This window comes from Struthio camelus, chromosome 2 (assembly GCF_040807025.1).
Source record: "Struthio camelus isolate bStrCam1 chromosome 2, bStrCam1.hap1, whole genome shotgun sequence".
In the NCBI taxonomy this organism is placed as follows: domain Eukaryota; kingdom Metazoa; phylum Chordata; class Aves; order Struthioniformes; family Struthionidae; genus Struthio; species Struthio camelus.
This window is the reverse complement of record NC_090943.1, coordinates 147,221,374-147,244,709: the sequence shown is the minus strand read 5'-3', so window position 1 is coordinate 147,244,709 and position 23,336 is coordinate 147,221,374. Positions and strand designations below refer to the sequence as shown.

The window sequence follows — 23,336 nt, the reverse complement described above, 5'->3', positions numbered from 1 at the left end:
CAAAAGATTAAAAAAAAATTTAGAGTCAGGTGTCTAGTCTTCCTGTACTATATGCAAAGTTCATATATATGAAGACCAAAGACATCCCTATGGTAAGGGCATCATGCAAACAAATTCTCACCCTGTTTCCAAAGCTACTGAGAAACTGTGTGAAATAGATCTGCAAAACCCCCAAGGACACCTGGCAAGGCTTCCAGTTTTCTGGCTTTACTGCTTCTCTCCTGCCTGTTGGAGAGCTTTCACCTTTCCCTTTGTGCAAGCACAGTACTAGGAACTAGAGAGGAGATGAAGGAGAAGAAAATCCATGTGTCTGGAACCTGTGGAAGTCAGGGAAACAGCCAAGAGTTCTGAACAGATCTTGCCTGACCTTAACAACAGAAGATAAGCATCAAAGTCTGCCCTTAACTTCTGGTGTGGGACCATCCAAGCATCAATCCAGCATTATTCTGGTTCAAACAGGGCCAACTAATCCCCTCCACTTCCAGAATGCATCCTATGCTTATCAGCGGACTTTTTTTTTTCTTTTTTCTTTTTTTTTTTTTTAAAAAAAGAGCCATCGTTCTAAGTGTTAAAAATAGGTATTAAAAAAAACTAAGTGTATATTTTGAATTATTTATAATAGCAATCTCCTTCATTTTATTAGTGAATACCCAACTGATTCCCTTGATTAAATTATAAATACACTTAATGCTAAATTCAAGAAGCGACTACAAACATAAAACTTACAAGTTTTCCAGAATTTCCATGACGAATAGTGCCGAAAGAGACATGGACTACACCTTGGCAGCCTCTTAGCATTAAATTTCTCTGCCATTTGGACTTAACAACACCTCATACATATAAATGACTCTCCAAAGGAAGCAAAAGCCATCTTTAGTTGACTATTATTTGAATGGTTATTTGAACCCCACAATCACACTTTTTTTTTCAAATCCTTATCATATTACCAATATTTTATCAGAAACAGATGTTAGCAGCACAACTTAGTCAGAATTATTGAACAACTTTTCTTTCACTTTCGTAACAAATTAGGCAATGCTTAGTTGATGCATCTGAAAAAAATTACAGAATCACAAGCCCTAAGGCAAAGGGCTGGGGTGTCATAATTTAAACCATCACCAACTGAAATGCAAAGGCATAAGAAGCATAACATACTACTTCATAGAACAAATTTCTCTTGCAGATGATGATCTTATTTGTTAATAAACTCTTAAGTCTCAACAGCAAACAAACACCAACATTTAAAGGTCAAGAACTAATAGGACATTTACAGACTTCTTTAATAACATTCAGAGAATTTAATATCAAGTATTGAAACAAGAATACATAATTACATACAAAAAGACATTTGTAATGTACTATTAGGCACAGAAAGAAAAAACAATAAGAACACAGAAAAATAAATAAAAATATTCAGAAGGAAATTAATTTAATATCCTGTGAACATGTAAAAATGTTTTAAAATAAATCTGCTTTCCATCTAGAAGGCAAAGCCCACAAAATCATAATAGCAGCTGAAGATAAGAGAGTTCCTGTTACTGCTTTAGGTGCTTGCAGTTTTTTTGTTTGTTTGCTTGTTTGTTTGACAAAACAAGGAGTTGACATAAGAAGCCAACATGAATGACCAGCTTGAAATAAGCACTCAAATAATTCAGAATTGGGAGATGAAAAGAAGAGAACCAGTTTTAATCCATTTCTGTTAATATAAAGATGGGATTGACAGAAGCAATCCTGAATCCTGAAAAACGCTGCTAGGTATTTTGATGCTTTCCAAGAAGCATCCTCTAATACAGAATGTTCTCCTACTTACCAATGAAATTTAGAAGTACAATGAAAAACACAGAAAAATATGTATGTCACTGAGAAGCATGTTTGTTATTTTAACATCAAATTTCTTAGATGTAGCTTACATTGGAGTTACCTTTGATACTTAATTTCACAGCTAAGAGCACTGCCTACTTGCTTATCCTCTTTTCCCACAGGAGATGCACAGTACGTGCTAAGATCTTGTTTCTTTTCAAGTAAAATTTATCTATTAACTAATCAGCCTCAAGTTATAGATACTGAAAAAGAATAGCTGTTCTAAAGTTGATTTTGTCTTAAAATACAAGCCAACAAGCTTTACTGTCAGTATCGTAATCCCGGATTTTTAGAAGAGACTTGACAGAAGAATAGATACCAGGAAGGCCAGATTACCCACAGGAGGTACCATGGAGAAATCATAAAAGTTGTTGAAAATAAGGCTGATGCCCATCAGCACAGGCAGGCTGAAGGAATAAGCCAAAGAAGGTAACAGTAAATTCTAAATTGACCATGAAAACAAGAAAGCCAGTGAAAGGATAACGCTGAAGTCACCTCACCTTGCAAGATTACTACAGCAATTGAGCCTAGGAAATAATTCAAATTCATAGGAAGATATTTTCTATGGGGTGTCTTTGGCTTCAGACTTGTTCTGTCTTGCTCGGCCCCTGGTCTAGTTTAGAACCTTAATACACTCCATACGACCATTTATTAAAAAAGTAATTGTCAAACAAAACCAGAAAAGCTGGCAACTTTGTCAGTCATTCAAATTCTAGAGAGCAGATTAGCTTATTTCAGTACACAACACACACCAAGAGAGCCTTTTGAGCAAAGTAATGTTACAAAAGCTTAAAAAAAAAGTTATGATGCAATTGGTACAGTTCCCAGTCTCCATCTACTCACCTTATGTTTCTTAAATGTGTTATGATCATGATTATAACATTTGTCACTCATGACATTCAGTGTAGGTCTTTTTCTTCACCTCACAGCAAAGGTTAATCTTATGGTATATAAAAGAGCTCTCCTGGGGTCTGAAAGACAATTGAGCCAACCGCATTCCATTTTCTGCATACGCGTAAGTAATCAGGTAACATACTAATTACACTATTAAGCAACAGTTGAAACAGAATGCACTCAGAAACTACACCTGAAGGACACATGGTCAATAACGGCTTATGAAGATTAGCATTATACCCAACGGATTTCATCCATTCTGGAATACTGGAAGGGATGAGGACAAAGGTAAAGTACTCAAGGGTCAAGGAGAACTCTACAGAAAGCCAGTTGATGAGTCTAGGTAGCCCCAAAAAGCCAAATGTGCTATATCAAAAGCTATTTTTGTAATGATTGTCAAAGATATAAAGTCAGAAATATAAAGCCCTAAGGATTTTTTTTTTAAGCTACAGTTAACACCACAGTTCAAACACTATTAGTTAGAAATGCAATTTTATCCTTGCTCTGTAGTTATGTTAAAAGCTTAGTATTTACAAAGGAAGGTGATCAAGGAAAAGAACCAAAAACGGAGGGAGCAAGATGGCGTTTTCCTAAGAAGGAAAGGCTTTTACATATTTGTATGTAGCCTAATGTTAGTGTTAATAACCCCTACGGGCACCAAATACTGATTTTTTTTTCCCAAATATGAGGAAATTGATTTGTACAATAGCATTGCTTGAACACTGAGCAAACCTAAAAGGGACCCCAAATAGGCTTCTCTAAACTACCAGCCACAGATGTAAAAAATAACCATCACAGGGATCAATTAATCTACCAACCAACCAAACACTTTCAAAGAGACATCTTAATCAGAAACAGATACAGTTTTGATGTTAATGAGATGTCTGTAATCGCATCATGTTTTAAAGGAACACACACAGACAATATAGGACCAAGCAAAGGTGAAAAGGCAAACAGCCTGCCTTGACCAACTCTTCCATAAATCCAAGTCTATGGATAAAATGTCCCAAAGTAGCCCTAGTTATGCAATTTAAACGTCATGCGTGATTCAGAAATAAGGCAGGGGGATGTTAAATTTAAGGTTACAAGAGGTAGTTAATCTCCTCCCAATTTCTTTGATGGGGGCAAGGAACATCGGAGGCTTTTGGTCAAAATTATCATTGCTTCTCAAAGAGGGGCAGAGTGCTTCTCTCCAAAGTTATGCAGTTTTTCCACCCAACTCTTTCGATACCGTAAATACAAACAAGTAATCTTTTCATTCTTTTGGAACTCAATACTAGTGAGAGCTTACTTTGGCCTAAGGAAAATATTTATGACACGCACAGAGTTGTTTGGGCATCTCTGGTGCTATATATACATATATACATATTTGTATGTGTGCGCATGTGTGTGTGCACATTTGTTTTTAGTCGGTACATCTAGAAATGTTTCAAGACAGACAAAAAGATAGGCTGGTTTCTTGAAAGACGTTTCTCTACAAACCTTCTATATGCAGATCTTTATGTTCATTTATACTAATGTAAATTTTTTCAGAAAGTCTATTTTTAACCAACATCACATCAAAGATCCAGTTTACAATGGTCTCCCACAAACAGTTGTGTCAGCACAGCTGACATCATACAACTGTGCTGATGTAACTGCTGCTTGCCACTGAATATGAATATGAGATCACTCTCCCCATCCCGTTTCCTACTCCTCTGGTACTTTTCTGACTGTGGTAAATCAATTCAACATGTTGATCTGGCAGAAAATTACCTTCACCTCGAAAGAAAAAAAAAAAAAGTCTTCTGTCAAATCAGAAGGTTGGATGAGCTTAGTGACAGCACCAGACAAGTTTGTCAGGTCAGACAAGCACAAGAGATCATAAAACACCAGCTGCAGAAATCCTGATACTCCTTGGTCTGCCCCCTTCCACAGCAACAAGTCATTCGCTCAGCACAACTGCACAGTCTGACACCATCCTGCAAGGGCATAAAACAGCAGTTCTGGGGCAAAAAAAGGAAACGAGAAGGAACTTCTTCAGTAGGCTTCGCCTTCAACCAACCATATAATGCAACTCTACCCTTACTTCCTTGATGTTTAAAAGCCCGCTTCCCAGACTGACTCATGGTTAATTTATACCACAGGTTCTTATGCCAACCTTGTCCGCTACCTTATATAGCTTCTTCCCCTCTCAGGATTTATCTGCTCGTGTGCCCAAAGAGTACAATCTTCTCTCTGCTAAGTTTTTATTTTGTCAGACTAAATAAGCCAAGCTCTTTCAGCCTCTTTGCTTTGATCCTCTAGTATTCAGCCCTCTTTCTCTGTACTTTTTCCGGTAGTAACACACCTTTCACGGTGACCAGAACCACCTACACACTCTCACCAGTTTCTGGTATGAAGGTACTCATATGTCCCTAGCTCTACTGCAAACACTCCCCACATTCCCATATTTCCAAGATGCCATTTTTCTTAGCCACCACTGCAGAATACCAATCTTGGTGTTCCTGTGATCTGCCTGATTCTTAAAATGGACTGATCTCTTACCAGGAATACTTAGTGCATTTCTGTTTCTCTCTAACCCACGAGATGATCTAGGTGTTCACATACGATATTCTTATCCTCCTCAAAGTTTATAATGTCATTTGTCACCAAAACATTTTATCAACAGATTTTTGCTTCATTTCCAGGGTAGTAAAATGTAAGAGTTAAATAACTAACAACATTGATTCTTGACAAAGTACAGGAGTACCTTCCCCAAATCCACCCATTTTTATAATCCTATTTTCTAGTTCTTAAGACAGACTCTTGATGCTATTTCTACTGGCTGGGCTAAAACATTTCAGGTAGCACTGGACTGTGTTTCCTTTACCAAGTAATGCCTTAAAATAAATAAATAAAATAAATAGTCAGACATTATTCACAAGCAACAACCTATTTTTCAAAAGAGAACTGCTGAGTTGGTTAAGTTTCACATTTTTCTTTAAGGTTGGGAGGGGAAAAAAAGGCAGAGAAGGCAATTAAAGTCTGATTATTTTCTTGATTTTTCTAAAAACTTGATTTTTTTTTCTTTACTTGAGAAGTACATTAAATACCTCTGTACACAGTTCAAATCCTGAATATTTTCATCTTAAGTTTAACAAAATATAGTTTGGCTTTAAGTTTTCAGAAGAACTCTGGATGATAAAAGACTTGCAACTAACTGAAGGTCCGACTGTGGTATTTTGGAATCACTGGAATGGATGAACAGCGAAGCTGTGGCAAAATGGATCTTCTGTGTTCACTGAGTAGGTTTGTTGAGGTTCACTGGCCAGTTTTCCTCATACTTTTTTTTTTTTTTTTTTAAATCACTATCATCGCTATCCTTACACATGCTAGATAACGTAGATCTAGCATATTAGCCAATATTACAATCACATTTTTGCTGTGTAGCCATATTATGGACACGTTAACCTAGGGGTTTTTTTGTTTTTTGTTTTTTGTTTTTTTTAAAAAAAAGGAAGACATGGCTTCAGACAACACTAAAGCAGATTTAGGAATCCTAGTCCCAGATCAAAAATATTGCAACTGAATACACTTTATCAGTAAGTTCATTAAAAAAAGAAATTTTAATAGGTTAAACTTTATATTAGCTAACTTTACGCTGACTCACATGCTCATCAACCAGCATAAAGTCAACAAATTAGGAGCAGAATCACTGCAGCTTACAGTCTAGCAAATTAGAGAATTGCATGTCTGTGCCCATACTCAGTCTAGGCAGCATGAATGAATCCAGTATCCACGATTAAAATATCTCGTGTTTCAACCTGTAGTTTGTACTTTGAGAGAGGTTACATGTTAAGTGAACTCTCAAGTCAGGTGTAATACTTTGGATACACCTGCACATTAACGCAGTGTACTGCCTCTGAGCTGGAGATGACTCACACATTGCCCTCTAAGAGCCCTGGTATCTGAGCTCCCACCCATTTTTCAACACCCAGACAGACAGACATGCCCTTTGGCTTTTAGCCTATCCCACTGTTCATCCAGGGATAGGACAATAAAACTTTTTTCTAGCACTATCAGCTTATTGTAGTAGTTCCAGTCTAGCAAGAACCTTCTAGCTAGATCACACTCAAAGTACTCTCATACCAAGAAACTGAGACTGGGTCCAGGTGGTCCCAAATAGTTTTGCTCCAGAGTTGCTATTCATTCACACTAGAGTTTATGGATATCTAACAACTCTCATCAATGGAAGAAAGATCAAGTTTTAAGAAACTGTGTACAGATTTCTCTACAAGATTCAGTTACATCAGACTACTGAACTAAATGGCACTGGTTAAATTTTAGAGGGGCTTTAAGGAAATTGCACAAACTCATTTTCATCTAAAAAAAAAAAGCTTACTCCTAAATATCTAAAATATTATGGTCTACACAGATCAGTTGTCTTATTCAGGGAAAGAAACAAACCACAAGATAGTGTAAGGCTCTCCCCTCATCTGACAAAGAAAAAAAGTGAAAGTGTTCATCCAAGCGTACAATCGCTCTGACAAAAGTGAATTGCTGCTTAGAGAAAAGCACAAGAAGAAACAGTGTGAGCAAAGCTCACTTGTGGCTGTATGCACCTGTCAATGCAGAGGTGCCCTCTGTCACAAGGTCAGGGTTCACAATTTATTGTATTCCTCACGAAATACAATAAATCTGCTGCAACAGATGACTACTTCAACACTTGCATGTTAGTCTCCCCTTGAGTCTTTTGTGCTCTCTAACGCTGCCACGTAGGGCTCCAATAATGTAAACATTCAAAGCATGAAAAAAGGAACAGCAGCAGAGAGAGTACTGGGCTCCCACCTCTACTGCAAGTCTATAGCCTAGGTACCAGAATGCTGGGAAATACTGCAAGGGGCAGTACATATCCCCTAGAATGCCATCATAGTTTCTCCCTACTGAAATATTCTTTTTCTGAGAACAGCTCATTTAATTATATTCCAAAATTATTCTAAATTTCTGGGAGAGAATGAAAAATAGAACATACCTGAAACTTCAGACTCAAGCGTTCCTGTAATTTTCACTATAAATCATTTCTGTTGCTAGTTCTGATTTGCTTCCTTAGAACAAACATTTTCAGCATCAACAGTATGGCACAGAGTTCGGAGATATACTTTGCGGAGAAGGCTTTTATGGAAAAGGAGAGCTTTTCAGGTATGCAGGTAAGGATAAACAACGTCTCCAAGAACTGTCTCCCTTTTTACTTTTCTAAAACATAAACTAAAATTTGATTACACGTTAAAATACATATGGCATTCTAAGCCTTTAAACAATCTTCATAACCAATATGAATTCACAGACATGGTAAAGAGGCAGAGGAAAGTAGAAATCTGGAGGTAACATTTGTGTTGGCTTCATTCCTTTCCCATGGGAACATCCATAATGAAAACTTTCATCTAGAATAAAAAGCTGGATCCATACAACTTTAAAAACAGATCACTCCAGTTAAAAAATACAAACTTTTAAGTCTAACTTTCTGCAAGTAGACTATGTGGCTTGCAGTAATTTTTTTGTGCCATGAGATACTGCAAGTAATTTTTAATGTATTCTCTTAATTTTTTTTTTAAATAAAGTAACTAAACAAACTGAAATACAGGAAATGCTAGTACCAAACAAACAAAAAACAACCCACAAATTGTACATCCAAATTATTAGACTTAGCTCACAAACTACAACAACGTGTCAGAGCTCTGTGTGAATATTTAGCCAGTAAAATAAAAAGCTGAAATGAAATAACCAGGCTGGTTTCATTCTTCTCTAAAACCAGGGTGGTCTACAGGCAATTTTTGATACCACTGGTGTTGCTGGGGAAACAAAATGAAAACAGGTGCCATCAAATTCAAATTAAAGATTTAGTTCTACTTTAAACCACCTTAAAAGAAAGTTTCCATAAACTTTTTTACTGACACTACTACAAATTTGACAATGCTTTATAACAAGAAAAGGATTATAAGTTGTCTTTAGACCATCAAGTTTTAACTGAAACAAATTTAAACTGATTGGCAACCCTTCCTTTAAATAAATTTCTTACATTAAATATGCATCATCCTCTTTAAAAATGACTTAGTGTACATTTTAAGGCAATATAATACCTAGATAGAAAGTGGGTATATACAATGTTAATAGGCTTTCTCAATTCCAAATTTTACCCTTCCTTCAATCTAAGCAATTTTTAAGATTTTCTACAAAGTAAGCAACCAATATAAACTTAAACATAAGAAAGTCTTAAAGTGAATAGCAATAAAAGTTTAATACTTTCCTCCTAATCTGACTGCCATTTTCTCCTATATGACTTTAAAAAGAAAAAAAAAATCAAATAGATATTCCTCTACCCAAAATCCAAGTAGATACACTTTCACTTTTTAAAAGTATATTAATGTGTCCAGAATTTGGCTCCCTACTGGTCAAGTCTCCTTAAAGGATTTCCCCAAGTCAATTAGTTATATTGATATAAAACATGTTGAAATTCAAGAAAAAGGAATGAATATACAGTTTACTAAAAAGAAGAAGAATTGATTCAAACTTCCAAGAACCTTCTAAAATTACTTAAGAGTTCTTTTTTGGCTTAAGACGACACTAGTCATGTACACAAATCCAAACAGTCCTACTTTATTGAAGAGGGAATTTGTATTTTACTTATAATTAAGCTAGCTGCCATACCTCCGAATAAAAATTAACCTTGCATATTTTTGTGTTAATCCTGGAGGAGCTTGAAAGATGATAAATATAAAAAGAAACAGAAGCTTCCACAGTAAATATATATAGCTACTCAAAGTTTTGAAGTCTGTGGTAAATTTACAATATCCCGCAGGGTATTGTAGAATTTTTAGTAAAATGGGTTCACATATGACTGCACTTGCTGACTATTTTCCCAAGCCCATAGCGTAAGTTAAATATAAATTGAGTAAATTCAGCATACAACAACATGTACTAATGATAGAATGGCTTTTTCAAGAGTATCGATACAGTTAAATAATAAAAAAAATTTTGCTACACTCACATTATGATTCAAGTTTTAATGGATCTTGATTTAATAAAGGTTGCTCATTTCAAATAAAACTAAGGTCTTCAAGTTGCAGGATAGTTTTGCTTTTGCTCTGCACTTTGATGAATATTTACAGTAACATCACAAATGAGCAGGTCCGTAGTGATTTCAACTTCTGAATTAGGGTTTTTTGTTTGTCCTTTTTTTTTTTTTTTCAAACATTTCTCCAGAGAGAAGGTAGCCAGCTCAGTAGCAGAGAATAATATTAACCCATACAGTGCTAGATTTGTTGAATACTTGCCTGCTTTAACCACAGAGACAGCTCTATCCAATGATCTCTAACAACACTTACAAACATTGGGTTTGATGCAATGCACTCTGAAGCCATCAAGAATCTTCCCATCACCTTCATGGCTTTACTCAGCCTCCATTTACCGTTCCAGCGTCTTTGAAAAAATCATATTCCCAATTCAAACATTTCCCTATTAAAGTATTGTGCAAATAAATGGGTAGTATCACCATGCAGGCCTTTTTCAGATTAGCACTTGTAAGAATTTGAACCATATACAAAAGACATACAGCATCCCATGAAACTAACCAAGAGCAAACTGCCTTTACAGTTCTTTTAGTTAAGGTTTCAAGTTAACTCACTTGTGTGTAATTACGAAATTACTGTACTGATTGTCTGCTTACTTTGAAAGTGATTAATCAAAGTCAGAGAAAACCAACCATCAACTGAAGTACGTTTCAAATTTCCTATTCAGGAGTAAGACTGAAAAGATGAACTAATTTAATTTTAATTAAATCCTCATTTAGAAGCATGAAATAAATGTTTTTTGTTTAATTCAAATTAAACTCAAGTTGTAGTCCAAATATCAAATATTCTCTGCTTCTGCTACTTTATTACACATGCCAGACTAACCTGCCCTATTTATGCATAACACACATGCACATGGACTCAATATCATAAAACAATTAAAGAGTTTATACTTCTAATAGTGGGGGAAAAATACATATTATGTCATCCTATCCTAAATTAAAATAATTCTAGTGATGCAAAGGGGTGAAGGTGCATTCTTCAAACCATGATGAAACGTTTATAGTAGATTCTATAACCACAAATATTTTTAATTGTAATTTATTTATATTGCAGCAGTGTCCACTATGTAAACTTTTGAGACATCGCTTCACTTCCAGGAAAAACAAGATAGAGAGATGCAAGGGGTGGGGGCAAGGGCAACAGATAAAAGCAGCAATTCATATATATAATCAAATTGTCTTCCTATATCAGACTGGAGATTTAAAAAGCTTGAATAGGGACAGGAACAGGGCCTTGTCATCCTCTGACCTAGTCACCGTTATTATCTCCCTTAAACACATGGATTATGAAAACGTAAGACGTTCATGTTGCATCATTTTGTGCTGGTTAGGAAAAAAAAAATCTACAAAAGAACGTGAGCTTTTACAACACATTGATTTCTTCTTGCTGGCGAGCTCTTCCTCCAGATTTTACATAGTTACTCTTGTCTTATCTCAGTAAGATCTCTTGGATTTCTAAAGCCGAACTCAACCCATCTCTCTGTACAGTAATCCTCATCTTCCACTTTCTTCCTTTACTTCCAGCCACCTCTTTTATGCCATTTTTCCCTCTATGAAGAGCCACATGTTGGCGAGATGGTAACTCACTTAAAAGAAACTAGATTATCAGGCCCATTCTACATCCCTTTGTGAATACATATGGAAGCAGAATTGAACTACTACATGCCTCTACTCTATTATGTGGTTTGCACTCTGAGTCCCATGAACCGCAAATCTGCCAGTCTCTTCTGTGGGAAGAAGGGAGTACTGGCTCCAATATAGCAACGTGGCAGAACCCCTTCAAAAAGCTCCTTGAAGGATTGGGGGTCAGGGGAGGAATCTCCCTCATCTGCAAGTTTTGCCAGAGGACGAATGATATTTTCTCCTACTTTGCTTTTAAAACAGTATCACAAAACTCCTTCTTTCCATGTGAAATGGGGTGATGCTAAGCATACTATCTCTTTGTATAGCAAGCAAAGGGAAAATTAAATTCTGCCATGCTAGCATATCACCCTCAAGGAGGCTCAATATACATAACTCAATGTGGTAATGTCATTGAACTACCTTGCAATTTAAGAAAATAAGTAAAATATCACAAGCTTTATGTCATACATTTTGAAACCTGACACCCCCAAAATTGTTTTCAATGCTTGAGAACAATTCATGTACTATTTCTTTTACTCTGTTTATTGTTTGGAAAAAATAGCCATAGAAAGCTTCATTAAAACTATGCTAGACATGCTGAAAAGTGAGAAGAAATTATACTTCTATTATATTACCAAGAAACAAGACTGTAAGCTAGATGCACTTGCCTGTGTTGACCTCCTCACTAGAGCCACATTAGAACATTCCCAGCTGCCTCCTCCACTACATCCAGCCAGCGGAAGGGCTGGTCAACAAGCAAACAACTAATGAAATCCTTTTCAAAAAATCTCTTCCTCCGTGAGTCTTATGGACATTAAGCACACAAAAAGGAACTACATTTGAAAGCATACTGTGTCTGCAGCTATGCCTAGCATTTCCGTTAAGAGGAGGAGCTAAGGAGGAAAGCACCTGAATTCCCCCCAGACCACCTACAGACAAAGGTGAATATCAAGGACAATTTAATTCAAGCCATGATAAATAGTAATTTTAAGTTTGGAGAGCCTACATACAACTCAAAATAAGAGTTCCTCGTGTTAAGTTACATCAAGTTGCCCAAAGAAAATTTGCTTCTGACATGCCACGCCACCAATTCCAACCAGCATCACAAGTGCGGCAGGCACCTCACTGCATCTTACTGCACGGAAAATGCAGTTCTCCTTGGGCTCAGTAGACCTAACATCTCGATAGATTTTGCCAGAACCATATTATCTCGATCTCATTCAAATAGGCACATCAGGTATTCGCTCACAAAAAATGGGATATGCCAGTTGTGTAAATTCAAATGTACACATCTTCATGTTTTAATTTGCCCTTCCCATTTACAACCTCTCCATTCCAGCAGCTTCTGCAAGAGAAGCATAAAACGGTCTTAGGAATGAGACTGCACCTCGGCATTAACTTCTCACTCCAGGAGCTTTCTAAAATAGAAGCTAGTAAATCCTTCAAGTAAAGAGGTCTGCTCACATACCATATATACAGATCTTTGCTCAAGATTTTAAAAAGCACACTCTGTGTATTTTGGCAAGTGAAATAAATTTTGAAAAAGCATGTGGTACATTTTGCTTTTAAAATATTGTACTGCAAGACAGAAGCATCTTAACAATCTGTTCTTATTTTATGAGGATTTTTACAAAAATAATTATTCACATTGTGATCAGACCTCTCAGCTGAATAGGCTGCTTATTGATTCAAAGTAGTAGCATACTTAAATGAAAATGTATAAGCTTGCTTTATGTAAAGGTTCTTAGAAAAGATTCTCAGGTTCTTAGAATTCAACCCTGAAAAAAGAAAGCTGTGAACAAAAAAATACAGTAAAAATGCAGTTCCTAGATGAGTACTGGTATTACTGCTGGTGCAACTGGTTTGAAGCACAAACACTACTACTCCCTCAAAGGAAAAATGTTACATATCCCATTACCATATGGAGTTGTTTTTCTCTTAGTGATTTATGTGGGAAGCAATTCCTTTGACAATGGGAGAAAAAGATCAATATATAGAAAATAAAATATGCTCTCTGAAACAAATAATGTCTGGTATTGTGGGGTTTTTTTTGGTTGAGTAAAACTGTAACACTGATTTGAAATTCTAGCTATAAATAGGCCCACAAAGGCAAATACACTAGGAAGCAAGCCCTGCCTGCAACTGCTCGCAGACAGAAAGCCCCCGAGCAGTTGATCCCCGGGAAGTTCAGCTATACTAGGGAAGGAGCACTCAAAGAAGGAAGAGCAGATGAGGTGGGGAAGGAAGGTAGGCTGAGCAGGGGCAGACCATGAGGTCTAGCAGCATGTCTCCTTTCACCAATACGCCCAACTAGAAAAGTCCAAAAGGACAGGAAGAACAAGCTACGTAAGTGTCAATTTGGTCCTTACAAACAGGTAATACAGAGCTTCTTTGGGGATAGTGTCTGTAGACACATACCCATTAGCAGAAAAAGGAAGAGTACTTTCTTCCCTTTCCTTCAGATCATCCACGCATTTAAAGATAAATAAATGAATCAAGAGACAGTGAAAACAGCATGTCGGTACTGCACCTGCAGCTACAGCCCTCAAGCATGCCAATATCTGGATGCATCATAACCTTTCGTGTAGTTACCTGCATAAGAGCTTTCTTAAATAATTACCATCTTTTAATAATAAATGAATTTACAAATGAGCAGCTGAGACTATGGTCTCACAATTATTTCAAGTCAACCTCAGCATCGGCTGTTGCCAAAAGGGATGATCCAATTCTCCTACCTGCTCCAGCCACACTTTTTGCCCACACCTGGTGCCAGCACCATTTTAATGACAAGTGAAAGCTATTTCTTGTTATTGAGTCAGTCAGAGCAGTTCCCTGATCCAGCTCGTCATGCAGCTGCCTAAATGCTCATTCCAACAGAAATGGGTGATGGAAGCAGAGAGAAACAGGCAGGAAGCATATCCCTTTGTAGCCATGGCCTGCCTTTACATCAGTTTAAGGCAATCACAAAACACTGCCTAAAGCCCAGAGAGGTCTAAAAATCTTCCAACAGCTCTACAGGAAGCCTGTAGCAAGACAGAGGCTTCTCAAATTCTAGTCTCAATTCTAGTCTCAAATTCTAGTCTCAATTCAAAATCCTGTCACAACCTTAGCTCCCCACTATAAAAGCACATTATATAAGGGATCACTATTTAAGAATTTAGATTGTGTTAAGACAGCACATATTTAATTCCTGTCCTAGGAAATCCAAATTTGCAAGACAAGACCAAGAAAGATCCAGAGGAAGAAATAATTTTTTCCCCCCCTTCAACTGTATCCATTAATGCAACCCTACCATTGAAAGAACTAGATGTGTTAGGGTCTCGCATGCTTTTTCAAGAACTACTTAAAGCATTAAGAGTGTTTTACAATGGTAAAATATTAAAAGCACATAGGATATTCAACTGTAAGGGAACCACCACACCACAGAACTCGCAACAGAAACGCTGAAGGATTACTATCCCTGAACAATCCTACTCAATGAGTCTTACCACAACTCTCTGCCATTCTTCCACAAGATTTTTGAAGGGATATAAAATAAACAGTAAGGTATAATCAAAAATCCATATTGTAAGTTCCTTTTAATATTAGCTCACCCTGTCTAGAAACAGCAGGCGGCAAACCATAGACTAACAAAAAGTGTCTCACAGAGAGTTCTCAGTGGAAAGGACTTGAAGTTAACCCTAATTCTAAAGAAAAAGGTTTCTTACGTTAGTGTTTTCACTTATGATATACTCTTATAGAACTGCTCTAAATTGAAAGCAGGAATGCTGAGATCAGATTGATTAAATCTCAAAGAAAATAATAGAAACTGATGAGACAATTCCAACTGCTGGAGAGAAGAAACATAGAAGATTATTCTGTTAGAATATAAAAAGACAGCTGACACTGCCAAGAGTGGATTTTTCTTCTGTCCTTAACTCTTAGCATAAGACTTAGAGGAAACTGTTTTCTCACCAATTGAAAAACAGGTCTCAATCCTACAGTGATGCCCAACGTGACATCTTCCTTGGCTCTTGCAAGTTTAAATAGTGATAATTCTCACTTCAATCTCTGAATTTATATGCAATATACTGAGAATCAAAAACTGGAAAATGGCAGATTGTTATAGGATTTATCAGAAATACAAGGTTATTACAAACAGATTAGACCAGGGTGGAAATGACCCAGGCTAAGCAGGAGGGTAACCTGGGTAAGTGCCATGGAAAAATAAATAGCATGACTGGACCTAAGGCAAATGGAAGCATTTCAAATTGGCTTCCTCCAATTCACTGTAGAACATGTGACGCCCACATGTCCTCCTCTAACAAACTTCACCATAAAAAACAAAGGCCAACACTGAAGTGTTGAAAAAACACATCCACCACCAGCTTCTTCCATACCACAGCAACACAAATTATGGCAGCTGCCTGAACAGCATGAAAGAAAAGAGGTGTTTTGGAAGAAAGTTACCAGCATTTATCTGAAGTACTCCATACTGTCAGTAAGACTTCACATTGCAAAGAAGAGCAAATTTTTTTTTTTTTTTAAATAAAAGTCAATTTTAGCATTGGTCCACAAGATCTGTGCGTAGCTGTGGCCAAACTGCAGCTGTGTATGCAGCTCCGTTCTACCCACTTTCCCTGTCTACCTCTGTGCTCTGGCACCTCCTCTTGCACCATTCTGGTGGGTTTTTGTCACATTGACTTTTAAGGAGATCAACTCCTTTATCCGATTCCTTGTGAGGACACAAAAACACTAGAGTTTGCTTAACAGAAAGGTCAGGAGCTCATGGCTGGAATAAGCTGTCTCTATAATCAGCAGCCCACATCTAAATTGGCTTAAAAATCACAGCCTCACAGCAGCAAGTGATCATGACACTGCCTGAATATAAGAAAATCTATGGTAAGAGTGGTCCTAGAAAAAGGATCTCAAAGTGAGCCATTCTTAAAGTTTATGATTAGCTTTATGGTAGAGTGTTGCTAATCTACTTGTTAACAAAGACAGACTTCAGGAGTTGGTAAACTATGAGTAAGTAAAAACATAGCTTAAAAGCATAAGCTTAGCTTAAAAGAGTTGGTTTTGGTCAAAGATCCTTTACATGAGGAATTTGAGAATATGGCTTGATTAGAACAAATGAAAGATATTTCAAGGGCATGTTACCAGTTTTGATTTAAAAAAGGATATCAGAACTACTACAGCAAAATACTGCCAACCTTTGCCTTTCCATTACAAAAGAGCAGGAATTTGGAAACAAAAAGAAATAAGAGATAAATATTGCCTGAAGAGGAGAGGCTGAGCAAAGTAGCTAATAATTTGAGTTAAACTCAGCCAGCAGTAGGACATAAATACCTTAGCAGAACAGGACAGCATATATGCTGCAATCAACAGGGGACACAGGAACACAGCTGTTAAAGCATTTCATTACACTTCCAGAGCAGGAGCTCGAATCTTGTCCTAGAATCATAGTGAAGCCCTCTTTCATTAGCTTAGCTGTAAACTGATAACTGCTCATCCCAGCAGAGGAATCCAAGGCAGATGCACACACCATTAACCACATTAATCCCTAGCTGCTGCACCAACTACTACAACAGACATGTTTTTAGCCATGCTGGATGGGTTAAAACGTCTAGGTTTGAGTGATCTTCAACTTAACAGCAAACTCATTGCTATTTTTAGTTGCTGTATAACAGCGTTTTCCACCAACCTCGAAGATGCCTGCACTTCCCCCACCTTTAAAACTACTTGAAAGAATTTCTGCTTTGAGGAAAACATATCAGAGAAAATACGGAGATTTCACTTTCCAGCATTAGCAAAGTACATCATTATCATAACATTACTGAAAGTATGAAAGAGTTCTGACATCAAACATGAGGCATCCCATAATTCTTGCACGAAGTATTACTACTAGACTATTAGGCTAGCAGGTAATCTTGACATTTGAGCCTTAAATCAAAAGTACGACAACTGCAGGTTATATTGGACTCAGACTTGCAGTAAAAACAAGTGAAAGAAATATCATTGATGATACTCATGCAGTCATATACACTAAATGAGGAATACATAAAAGTGCCATAAACTGCCAAAATTCCATTTTGCACCCCCCCACTTCTCACCCTTTCCCAACTGAAACTAGTACAATCCTTCGGAGTAGTTGGAGTGTGGTTAAGGAGAGGAAGCTACGCTTGTTTGCCAGGAATCTGCTATTTCCTCTCTGCCAAAACACTTGTTTAAAGAAGTCATGCAATATTTCCATTAAACTGTAAATGCAGTTGACAAGGAAATGGCCTACTGGCAATGCATTACCTTTGTGGCAGTGCCAACCAGCCTACAGCAAAATAGCACACATGATAATTTCAACATGCATTCCCAAGTAACAAAATTGTACTTTACATAAATACCACAGAACTCCAGCAACATCTAGAAAAAAAAGCAATGAAAATTTGCCCAAGCTTTCATGCTTGCCTGTATCAATTCTATGTCATAACTAAAACAAAGTAGGAAAGCATCTACATATGTCCAAAAGTCCTGTGAAGTTATATCATATAACACTGGAAAAAACTATTGCAACTTAAATATGTGTATTTCTTGTTAACCACTGTAACAACTTACTAATAAAAATTAAGGCAAACTGTAGGTATCAAATATACAAAAGAATACTAACTGCATAGAGGTCCTTAAAGACCATAACGTAATTTATTAACAAGAACACGTGTTCTATGCAACCCAGAATTGTTTTACTTTGGCCTTTGATAGCATTCATTTGATTACAAGAATTAAATAGATTCATAAGCTTTCAAATTCAAACAGTGACCTTTGGTTTATAAGCAGCTATTGTCACGCTTATAAAATCCTCTCTGATAATGTAGCCCTTACCTTTCATCAGCTAGTACAACTACACACTATTATGTTAAAATGAACCCAGAGGCAAAGACGACTATTAATTTAAGGGTACAACTAAAAAACTCTAGCATGACCAAATTAAATTAATCTGTAATCAATATGGTTCTCAAAAATAATTTCAAAATATTAATTCATCTTAAGTTAAATTCCCCACTAAAAATAAGCTTGACACATGATTATCTTCACAGCTTTATCTGAAGTATTTTCAGTTTGGATACCGACTTTAAAATAGCTGCTTCTCAGGGGAAAAAATAATGGTGCAGGACAAATACTACATCGTTTTGGGAACAAAACTTGACGTTTCAAATTACAAAACAGTTACTAGCTTTAATTGTATTGTACACTACAAAAAAGAAAAAAAAAAAAAACAACCTTCAGAAAATGTCCTTTCTCTCACGCAAACCAAAAACAAGAACCCAATAGCATGAAAAGCACTTGAATTCATGTACGTGCTACCTTAAGTAATCATGTACGTACAGGACCTTCTCTATCAACAGTGGTGACTGCCCGATATTAAGAGCCTGGTATCCGAGACATCAGCAGAAGAAAATCGAATAGATAATTCGGTGTGCATGCCATTCCTATAGCAAAGCACACAGACGGAAAAAAGTGTAACTATATAAAATGCCTTGTTCATACCAAATGGGCTTTAGATGTACACAATCCTAGAACTAAGTATTTATCGATACTAAACCAGCAGAACTATTCTATAGCTCATTTCAAAAAACCAAAATCCATGACCAACAGCAGCAAGTTATCCCTACACAAACATTTTTTCCCGTAAACTCCTCAAAGTAATTTCTTTATAACTGCTACTTCTCGTAAGACTACTAATTCTAATTACATTTTATTTTGCAAAAAGTAAACTAGTTCAGTAAATAGTTTAAGAGCCAGTAATAAATAAAGACTGCCCAAGGTTATTTATATTAACAGTGCTTACATAGGACAATTCTGAATTCTTCTCTTGGCCATCTTCACTTCAAGACTGCCTTTTAAACTAGGATGGCCTCTTGGTGATGCAAGTCTGGGAATACAGGTACAGCCTAACAGGCTTCTATACGCTACCTTCAAGCCAATTAAGCACATATTGCCTTAGCTTTCTCTCCCACGTACGTAGAGACAACACTACTTCAAAACCTTACAGACAAATGTCAAAATACAGGCAAACTACAGTAAACAGAAGTAAGACAGCAAATAAAAAAATCTATTAAAACTTTGCCCATAAATGTACAGTTCTAAGACTACAGAATTAACATTTTTATACAATAAACAAGAAACAGCCCCCCCCATACACACTTACCCTCATTGGATGAATATCAGCATATGGAGGCTTTCCTTCAGCCATTTCTATTGACGTGATGCCAAGGGACCAGATATCTGCCACACAATTATAGCCAATCTCTTGTATTACCTCAGGAGCCATCCAAAATGGAGTTCCTATAACAGTATTACGTTTTGCCATTGTATCCTGCAATTATATTATTTGTGCAATTAAAACATGAATGCTTATTTTCATGGACTTCTTTGATATTAATTCTACATTTAAACGTTAAATTAAATAAAGGTCAAACTGTAACGACTTCCAATTATGATCAAACTGATTCAGTCTGTCAACCTACTGAGACCAAACAGGTGACAATGACTGTAAGTCTCAAATAAAACTGTAAAGCAGGATCATCCAGCTTTAATACTGCTATGTAAAACAGTATTATTATACTAAACAACTGGAAACTAAATAGCCTTTCAATACACAAAATACTCATCGCGACAAAGAATGCTCTTCTGCCAGCACTAGTCACTTCTCTTTTTCTCCCTTGGATTTTGTGTCTGAGAAAAGTAAAAGACACAGTAAGGAGCATTAAAGCATTTTTAAATGATCTTTCCACATATACTTACTGTTAACTGGCCAGCCACACCAAAATCAGCTAATTTTGCATGCCCTTCAGTGTTAAGAAGGATGTTTCCAGCTTTTATATCTCTGTGTATTTTTCTCATAAAGTGCAAATATTCAAGTCCTTTAAGAGTAGATTTAAGAATAGTTGCAATTTCATCTTCTGTTAGCTGCAAGAATACATAAAATCACTTTTATTTGCAGGCATATGCATACACAATGTGTATATATTTAAACTATTTAAGACATGATCAGGTCAGCACTTCATAACAATTCTTATAAAAAATACACAAAACAGGACGTATAGACAGGAACATGCCCAAGAGCGCTTACAATTCAAACCTCTAATTTAGCAACTTGATCCACATAGCTAATGTCTACACCTCTAGAGTCCAATTAAAGTAAGTGAGCTGCAAAACTAGAGAAGGGACTGACTGATGCAGATCAGATAGTGCAACAGGCAATATTCTCTTGTCTGTCAGTCAAAAGTTATTACCCCTCAGACACTGAAGTCTTTCATAAAAACTACTGCACAGTTTCAACAACACACAATTAACGTTTATCACTAAAATCATAAACATTAATTGTCAAGTTATGCATTACCTTTGTCAAAACAGCTGGTCCCCGCTAGACCAGAGAGTACACATCAGAATACTTCCCTAGAAAAAAAAGATAACCTTTTCTCCATGCTAGCAAGCCTGAGCCGTTCCCCAAGCATTGGAGCCCTTAAGTTAAGTGTTTGCACAACAAACTAGCAGAGTCCTACGGTTGGAAAGGGATGAAAGGAATGCCATGTTTTCTTAATTTCTCAAACTCCCACATATGAAACGCCGGCTAAGTCTGCAGTTAGTATTATCAAGAATCTGCTTTTGCCCATTAGCAACCCTAATTGCATTACTTAGTTTCTCACTGCTAGCAATCTACTAAGTGGAAAGAAGGAATTAAGAGCTTCCTGGCAAGAACAAAAATCAACAAAACAGAAGGCAGGGAATTGTGGTATACAAAAAATAGCCAAAAAGTTATTTATCACAAAGCTTGCTAAAAATATATTCACCAAGGTCGCTTTGCTATTTACTCTCTGTAAGAGGATAAAGTAGTATGCCAAAATATAAATAATCAGATAAAATTCCCAACAGTTATCTACTAGTTAACAGGCTTCAGTAAAATTTTATAAAGTAAGCTATTGTTTTAAAGGCTAGGGCCTTAATTTTGTACAGAGTACAAAGTAAATGCTAATTTTTTTGGAGATAAATATTTCTCACTCGGCCTGTGCTCTATGCTAACACAAAGCTGTAGAACTGCACCTATACAGATGAGACCTATGCCCTTCCCAAAGCTCCTATTCGGCCCTGAAAAAGGAAAACAAAGACGTCAGGGTACTGTTACGCTGGCAGGTGCCAATAACCATTATCACCTGTTCCTTTGATCTGCAGACAACCGCAGAAACAGTTGAGAATCGATGCCAATCAGATGCTACGGGCTCCTTCTTCCACCACTCTCCGTTGCTGGCTGGCTGGCTGGCTGACGCCGAGAACGTTCTGCTTGCTACCTGCATCGTTCTGCAATGCTACATGACATCCTCACAGGAAAATACAGTCATACTGAATGTATGGCTTTTCAGTCTCAGACATATATACCATACGCTTTAAAGTGCCTTCTGAGAATCTTAATTACTGTGTTGTTTATGCAAAGGTTTCCTGTTAGCTCTTAATAATATTAAGTGTAGATAAACCACATGGGCTACATTGTATCATGTTACTATTGCACTGTAAGGTTACATAATTGAACTAGTAGGAATCCTAACACAGCTGGCCCTGAATATATTTGATAAGGAAGACACCATATTTTAATAAGGAAACCTACCGCTATGTGAAAATAATATAACACGTGACTTTCAAAGTAGCTGCAACCTATTAGTATCATCTGTTCTCTAGAAAACATGAAGCTTACTTGTTCATAAGTATCACCTATAACCATGTTGAATTTTTAACAAGATTCTTTAAGAGCAACATGGCCTTCAGTTACTTCTGAGAAATAACATAAAAGGAACTCAAGTTCTATAGAGCCTATACTGTAAAGTCAGTAATACATTTTGCATAGCTATACTCGGCATTTTTTCATATAGTTACATTTGCTGTTCATTTTTCAGTCAGGATGAACAGAAAGATACTCTCAGAATTAATCAGAGTGGCAAGGAGCACAGTAAAATTGAACATAAACTGAAAAATAAAAATCAAAAAACTGAAGAGTAAGCCAAAAAAAACTGTCAACAGGGAAATCTATTAAACTCTGAAAAGATATCACAAATGAACCACTAAGAACTCTTTTGCTGGATTTTATTTTTTAGGCAGACCAAACAAACTTCAGTTTTAAAAATATAAAAAGAAACCCACTATTAGCTACCTACTATAAGTAAAGAAGTAATGTAAACTAGACAGCCTAAAATATCTCTCTCATTTATTCCATTAATACATTATAGAATTAATATAGCATCACAAATGATGCAATAAGCTGCAAGTATCATCTGCCAACAAACTGACAGGCACTTTATTACCAAAGAAAATGCAACATAGTTCAAAAAAAATTGATATACATACTTTCATTTATCTGCTTCATTAACTACGTGAACTACTGAATCATCAGCTAGCATAATTGTCTTAATCACTCTAGATTAAGATAACAGGAACGTGTAACGCTTCCTGAATAAGTGCCCGCAGAGAAACAGTGCAAGTAAACCTTTTGCACATGCCATACCCCAGAAAAACACTTAGATTTTGACCAAGACTCTAGAATAAAATAAAAACACAGTTCATTCCATGTGATACAAGTTTTCAAAAGAAATAGAGAAACTATTCATGCAATTGAGTTATTGTTCAGTAAAAGTACATTAATTTTTAATCTAAGTAAGTGAACCTGACGTTCTCAGAAATGCAAGAACCTCTAAAAGGGAAGGGGTATACTTTAACTGGGCTGCAACATGGGGTTCCAATTTTGCCTTTCTCTACTTTCACAATTCTACACTGAAATTAAATTAAGGAATAGCAATTCCGTCCAGTTTCAGTTTTGAAAGTGCTGGATACACATCCAGACCTCCCCTCC

General features: G+C 36.5%; 1 protein-coding gene across 13 annotated transcripts in view; it reads right to left on the bottom strand.

Moving 5' to 3' along the window:
- Window positions 1–23,336, bottom strand: part of STK3 (serine/threonine kinase 3) — a 159,662-nt gene that overhangs the window by 99,729 nt on the left and 36,597 nt on the right. For 11 of the 13 annotated variants that reach the window (XR_011139266.1, XR_011139265.1, XM_068932953.1 and 8 more), the window contains 2 exons: window positions 20,243–20,407; window positions 19,647–19,814 (listed from right to left, as the gene is read on the bottom strand). Coding sequence is in view for 11 of the 13 variants with exons in the window: in XM_068932953.1 (XP_068789054.1) it covers window positions 19,647–19,814; window positions 20,243–20,407 (333 nt within the window). In the remaining 2 variants the exon portion in view is untranslated. Of the gene's footprint in view, window positions 1–19,646; window positions 19,815–20,242; window positions 20,408–21,651; window positions 21,805–23,336 lie in introns of all 13 variants that reach the window. The other 2 variants (XM_068932949.1, XM_068932954.1) reach the window with 1 other exon arrangement.